The sequence below is a fragment of the Leptopilina heterotoma genome, unplaced genomic scaffold (genome assembly GCF_015476425.1).
Source record: "Leptopilina heterotoma isolate Lh14 unplaced genomic scaffold, ASM1547642v1 Lhet_74, whole genome shotgun sequence".
Taxonomy (NCBI): domain Eukaryota; kingdom Metazoa; phylum Arthropoda; class Insecta; order Hymenoptera; family Figitidae; genus Leptopilina; species Leptopilina heterotoma.
In genome coordinates, this window is record NW_025111173.1 from 606214 (window position 1) to 613927 (window position 7714).

General features: G+C 32.1%; 1 protein-coding gene across 1 annotated transcript; it reads right to left on the reverse strand.

Annotated features, from left to right (window-relative positions):
* Positions 1-4882: 4882 nt before the first annotated feature.
* Positions 4883-7714, reverse strand: LOC122510804. The gene has a single exon (XM_043625707.1). The coding sequence runs from the start codon at positions 7712-7714 to the stop codon at positions 4883-4885; it is 2832 nt and encodes a 943-aa protein (XP_043481642.1).

The following is a 7714-nucleotide window of genomic DNA, read 5'->3' on the forward strand; positions in this document are numbered from 1 at the left end:
TTCAATTTTGATAAATCAAAAGTGACCATTTTAACGATTTTAGCGTATTTTTTGAGGTTAGGGCGAAACAAGGACCCATTGGCCAAATTCTGATGGCAGATTCAGATTAAGCTCATCGAAATACATCGGAATACATATGTCTCGACCCCAGATCAAGACATTTTATTTTTTTTTTTGTGGCTGTGTAACATTATTAAACCATCTCAATCCCCTTATAATACTCCGGTTTGGATTGTACCAAAGAAAAACGACTCACAGGGAAATAAGAAATGGCGAATGGTGCTTGATTTTCGCAAATTAAATGAAAAAACTATTACAGATTTTTTCCCTTTACCGAATATAAATGAAGTATTGGAAACTCTCAGAAACGCACAATATTTCTCGGTTTTCGATTTAGCCTCCAGATTCCATCAAATAAAAATGAGCCCAATAGACTCTCATAAAACTGCATTTCCAACCTCTTATGGTCATTACGAATTCGATCGAATGCCATTCGGATTAAAAAATGCGCCAAGTTGTTTTCAAAGGTTGATGAATTCATGTTTATCTGGACTTATTGGAACTGAATTATTTGTTTATCTTGACGATGTAGTTATTTTTGCAAATTCTTTAGAAGAACATCAGGAAAAATTTGAAAATTTTATGAACTGACTAGAAACAGCCAATTTAAAATTACAACCGGACAAATGTGAATTTTTTAGGCCAGTGGTAGTCTACTTAGGACACATAATCGATAAAGACGGAGTCAGACCAGATCCAAAGAAAATTATTGTGGTAAAAAATTCTCCAACACCCAAAAACGTTAAAAACATCAAACAATTTTTGGGTTTAGCAGGTTATTATCGCCGTTTTATAGAAAATTTTTCCGAAAAATCAGTCCCTTTGATCCTTGCTCTCGAGTTACAAGATGGAAACTCAAACTATCGGAATATGATTTCGAAATGATGTATAAAGCAGGTAAAATGAACGTTAATGCAGATGCATTATCACGTAATCCAGTAAATCATTTCCGAAGAATAATTCCAAGATACGAAGAAGAAAAGGAAGAAGTTGATGAAGATAAAGAAGATAAAGAAGAAGAAGAAAATGATGACGAAACAGAAAACAACGAAGATGACAATGATGATGACTATGATAATGATGATGATGATGGCAATACAGGTAACTATAATGGCATAAAAAGTGATAACAATTTAATTTGTGATGAAGATATTAATTATGATGAAATTGAAAAAGAACCAAATGAGACAATAAACGTCAACACCGTGTCTGCAGCTGAAGAAGCATGCCTTATTGAAAAATAACAAACGTGATAACTGATACAACAAAAATTAAAGGCATTAAAAATCTCTGTAAATTTTTATAAAAAATTTCCTATTTATGAAACTAGTGATTTGTGATAAGGAATTTTTTGAAATTATCAATAAAATAAAACTCCCAATGGAAAGTCAAAAATTCAATGCTGTTACTACTAGAGGAAAATTAAAGAAAATAAATCAAGAAGAAAACACGAATTTTAATTCCAAAGAAAAAATGAAACCAGTGAACCAATCTGAAGTAAGACCACAAAGTCGGAAAAATCAACTCAACAAAGGTACGAACAAATTAATAATGCAAACAAGTGTAAAAAGTGTAAGAAATTCTGCAAAAACCACTCACCATCAGGAAAGGTTTCAAAATCCTACTCAAATTCAAGAAAATGTTCGAAATCTGCGTAATCGCGAAAAATTGCAAAATATAAACTACAATGAAGACGTCAACATTCAAAAATTAAAAAAGAAAAGAGGAAGACCGCGCAAAATTGATTTAAAAAATGATCAAGACTCACCAACTAAAAAAAAGAGGTAGACCTACAAAACAAATTCCTTTGCAAGAAGAATCAGAAGAAGACTCATATCCAGTGTATAATAATAAATATCAACCTTTTGTTGAAAGACAAGCTGATTTTAGTGACGACAATTTTCAAGAATCCTCAGATAAAAATATAATAGAAAGAACTGAAAAATTTGAAGGAAATAAAGAAAATAAAAAATTTGAAGAAATTTATGAAAGTGATTCAGATGATATAGAAGAATCCTATTTTCCACATCTTCAAAATGAAGCTTTTGACAGCAATCAACGTCCCCCTCCAGAGCCCCCTCCTGAAATCCCTCCCAATTTCTCTCTAGATATCCAACAAGAAAGCAAAACAGATGACTCAATAAATCAATTTCACAGCAATAATGTGGTAGAATGTAAAGATCAATTAAGAATGCGAAAAGACAATTATGCATATTTCTTAACAACCTCTTGTATACCCATGGATAATGGTTCTCGAAGTTTAAATAGCAAAAATGATCTTCCTCAATTTAATAATCTTGTAATAAATGAAGCTAAAGAATTTAAAAAAGGAAATTTTTTGCATATTGCATTACCCATTGCCTCAGAACCAAATGAAAACATTTCCCAAATAACATATAACATCAAGAAGACAATTCAATCATTTAGGAATTTAGCTGAAAATCTACAATTAAAATCAGTTAGTATCGCGAAAACAGCTAACATAAATCATGTCAATTGGCAAGATATCGAATTAATTTTGAAGAAAATTTTCGAAGGTTCTAGAACAAAAATAATTATTTGTAAAGGTTATATTCAATATGCAACAAAAGATCAAAGAGAAATACTAATTGAAAAAGCACATTCCTCTGCTATAGGTGGCCATAAAGGAGTCACAAAAACGTATAGTAGAATTAGGCAGAAATTCTTTTAGAAAAATATGAAACTTGATTTTCAAAAGTACATACAAGTTTATCTACAGTGTCAATTGAAAAAATTAGTTCGTGTAAAAACTAAAAACCCTATGATCATTACTGATACCCCAGGAACAGCTTTTGAAAAAATTTCAATGGACATTGTTGGACCTTTAGCAACTACTAATGCAGGAAACGAATGTATTTTAACCATTCAAGATTGTCTTACTAAATTCTAAGTAGCAATACCATTACCAAATCAGCAAGCAAGTATTTATATGCAGATGCATTTGTTAAAAGATTTATATGTATTTATGGATCTCCAAAAGGTGTACTAACAGACCAGAGAACAAATTTCTTAAGTAATCTCATGAAACGACTCGCTAAACGATTTAGAATCAGACAATTTAAAATAACTTTTTTCCATCCTCAGTCGAATGGTTCACTAAAAAGATCTTATCACGTTCTTGCAGAATATTTAAAACAATTTGTTAATAAAAATTCACAATGGGACGACTTGCTAGAACTAGCAATGTTCTACAACACCAGTGTTCATGAAGAAACAAAATTCACTCCTTATGAACTTGTCTTCGGAAGATTAGCAAGGTTACCATCCAGCTTACCCCTCCTAGAGAAGGAAAAACTCAAAACCTATGACAATTACTTAATTAATTTAGTGACAAAATTACACGAAATTCAAGCATTAGCACATAAAAATTTAATAATATCAAAACAAAAAACCAAAACTTACTATGATCAAAGGCTAAATCCCTAAAATTTTAAAATTGGTGATAGTGTATTCTTACTACAAGGTCCCGAACCTAAAAAATTAGTAAATCAATATTAGGCTAATCAATATACAGGACCTCATGAAGTCTTAGAAATTTTATCAAAAGGAAATATTAAAATTAAAATAAATAAAACACCAAAAATCGTTCACATTAATAGACTTCGTATGTCTCATATTAAACATAATAATGGATTCTAATAAAACTAGGCTTTCTTTATTTAAAAATTAAAAAATACAATTTTATTCCTAATTAAATAGATTTCATTTTGTTATTAATTGAATATGCTGAATTAATTATAATTCTTATTATAAACTATATTGTAAAATCATGGAATAGAATCTAATATAGTTTTACTTTGTTTCAGAAACATCTCAGAGGCGATATAAATTCTTTATTTTTTTATTATATCTAAATACTTTCTTTTTAGAAAATTTCATAAAACAAATAAAAACAAATAATCTTTTAACCACCCTTTTCCCAATTTCCTTCTTCTTACTTTCAATTAATGATTAATTGAAAATGTAATTCAATATTCATTGCAAAAAGAACTTATGAAACTTAATAAAAATTTCAATAAAATAAAACCAATGAAAATTACATGTCATATAAATCAAATTTTACAAATCTTAAACAAATAAATTTTTAAACAAGTTGTTCATTTCATGACCATTTAGCTTCCTCAATATATAAATAGAAATTCGTGAGGTAATTCACGTACAAAATTTTGAAATTGAAATTCAAAAATTCAAAAATTTGAATTTTTTGTGAAAAAGAAAAATATTTATTAATTTTATAAATTTTAATAAAATATATACTTCGTATATACATCAATCGATTTGTTTTCTTGTCAGGAATGTGTTAAAGAATGAATTGTTTATAGAGAATTTCCAGGACTCGAATTCGCGCAATGCACAAAATGCGTCATTAGAGTTACAAAAAGGATGGGAAAATAGATATTATCACAGTTTCAAATAACTGATATATTTTGAACACACTTTAATTTAATCAACTTTAGTATTTAAAATATAATTATTGTTTGGTATAAAATTACAGTTTAACAATTAAATTTAACGTTATGAGAACGTTTTTCACTTGTCGAGAGACATTTTTTATCTATCTTAAAAATGCACACACACGCACTCATCAGCGCCATCCGCCATTATACAATTTTTTATCGAACTATTTGGCGGGAGTTTCATTCAAATTAAAATAAATTATAATCTCAAAAAGACCGCCGGCCTTGAATTCCTCGGATTCAAATACCTAAAATTAACAATGATTCATATATTTCGTAAATTTAACAATATTCATATTAAAACATTTAAACGTAGATTTTCGTAATTCGTAAATTTTACAAAGCTAATTTTCGCAATTAGATTCGATGTTCTTTTCGTTTTCGGAAGTATAAAAAGGTAAGAGTACCAATTCGGTAATTGGTCGCCAATATTCAGAAGTGGCTGTTTTTACATTAACAGTTCGAATTAAACCATCAGAATTTTTTCGTGTTTTTTGTATTCGCCCCAGAATCCATTTCGTTGGAAGCAAATTGGGTTTTCTAAGTAAAACCATTTGACCTTTAATAACTGAATCTTCTAAATTTTGCCATTTTACGCGTTGTTGCAAATTCAGCAAATAATCATTGGACCAACGATTCCAAAATATTTCAGCTAATTGCTGCATTTGTTGCCAACGTGATAATCTGTTGTAATTTAACTCAACAAGTGACGGTGCTGGAATTGAAGAGAAAGATTCTCCAATGAGGAAATGGCCTGGAGTTAATACATTCAGATCATTAATATCGTCTGTAACAGGGGTCAACGGTCGTGAATTTAACATTGCAGAAATTTGATAAATTGATGTTATTAATTCTTCGTAGGTAGGGGTATGGTTTCCAAAGATTTTGACGAGGCGAATTTTCATACTTTTAACCGCAGCCTCCCACAGCCCTCCAAAATGGGGAGCTGCGGGTGGATTGAAATTCCATTGTATACGATCATTCGCGATTAAGTTCTGAAACTCGATTGAATTTATTGCCCTCTCAAATGCAGAATTAAGTTCTTGACTCGCTCCTTTAAAATTTGTCCCACAATCGCTATAAAGTCTACCGGGAAGGCCCCGAATAGAACAGAATCTCTGAAAAGCGGAAATAAAGGCATCAGTCGTCAGAGATGTTACTATTTCTAAATGTACTGCCTTTACAGCGCAACACACGAATACGCAAATGTAGCACGGTTGACTGCGAATGCCGCGACCGCCGGCCATGCGAACTTGTAAAGGGCCCGCGTAGTCAACACCACAATCGGAAAAAGCACGTTCGGGTCTTACAACTCTATGTTGCGGTAAATTTGCCATTAATTGTGTTGCTCTTTTAGCTCGATCGCGAATACACACAATGCAGTGATGAATCACAGATTTGATCATTGGTCGGGGATGTATTAACCATATAGATTGTCTAAGTGTATTTAATGTAAATTGTAGTCCGCAATGGAAGTTTTTCTTATGAATTTCGGTTATTATTAATTTAACAATGTAATGAGGTTCTAATATAATCGGATGTTTTGTTTCGTACGATAATTCTGCGATTTCTAATCGACCTCCTACACGTAAAAGTCCCTCATGATCGATAAAAGGTGTCAACGATTTCAATTTACTTTTATTCGGTATGGGTAGTGATTTTTTTAGAGTATCGATTTCTGACGCGAACTGCACTGATTGCAAATATCGATACCAAAATTTTTGAGCCGACTCTAGTTCTGACGCTATTATTGGAAACTTTATTGATTCAGAGTTGTGATCAATATAACGTAGTTTTAACCACTTTACAAAACGCTTTAGAATTACAATTGCTCGAAGTAATTTTGTCCATGATGAATATCTCAAAGCTAGCTCATTTATTAAAATTTTAGAATTTGACTCATTTACAAGATGAATATGAATCTTAGCTTCAAGATCAGTTTGAAGGTCAGAGTGCGAATTTGAAATTGGCCATTCATTTTCTGATTGAATTAACAATTTTGGCCCATTCCACCAAAGATTAGAATTTATTAATTCACTTGGACTTACTCCGCGTGAAGAAATATCAGCCGGGTTATTTTTTGAAGAAATATGACGCCATGTACAATCTGGTAGCAAAGTCTGTATTTCAGAAATTCGGTTTGCCACAAACGTCTTCCAGTCAGATGGATGTTTTTTAAGCCAGGCAAGAACAATTGTGGAATCCGTCCAACAATGAATCGAATGAAAAAATAAAGATTTAGCTTCGCGAACGCTTTCAATCAATTGAGCAAGCAATACGGCTGCTTGGAGTTCAAGACGGGGTAGACTTAATTGCTTGATGGGTGCAACTTTGGTTTTACTAGCAAGTAAATTTACAATCACTTCACCTGATGAAGTGGTGATACGCAAATAAAGAACAGCACCATAAGCTAATTCCGAAGCATCGGAAAAGCCATGCATTTGAACGTCAGTGTTATTGGGAGCAAGTTGAATCCAACGCGGCACTTTAACGCCACTCAAATCTGGTAAAGATAAAACAAATTCGGACCAAATTATATTTAATTCTTTCGGAAGTTCGTCATCCCATGAGCAATTAAGTCTCCAAAGCTTTTGCATCAAAATTTTTCCTACGATAATCACAGGGGATATCCACCCAACAGGATCGTAAAATTTAGATATAATCGAAAGTATTGACCGTTTTGTTATTTTTTCAACAGAAATTGATTGAACTTTGAATTGAAACTCATCAGTCGATGGATTCCATTCCAACCCTAAAACTTTGATTCCCTCACCATCCGGTGATTGAGCAGTCCATGCTAGGCCATGATCTTGAGGATCTATATCTGAGATCAATGAAAAACAGTTGCTTGCCCATTTCCTTGGTTCGAATTTCGCTTTTCGAAGCAAAAATATTACCTCATCACGAATTATACGCGCAGAATGTAAGGAATCCGATCCAAACATAAAATCGTCGATGTAGATATTATTTTCAAGTACAAAACAAGCTAGCGGAAAAGCATGACCCTCATCTTCAATCAATTGCTTAAGAACTCGCAGTGCTAAGAACGGAGCAGAGCGAGTTCCGTATGTGACTGTAAGCAATTGATATTCACTGATGGGATCGTCTACATTTGAACGCCATAAGATACGTTGGTAGTCGAGGTCTTGTTCATCAATTAATATTTGCCTATACAT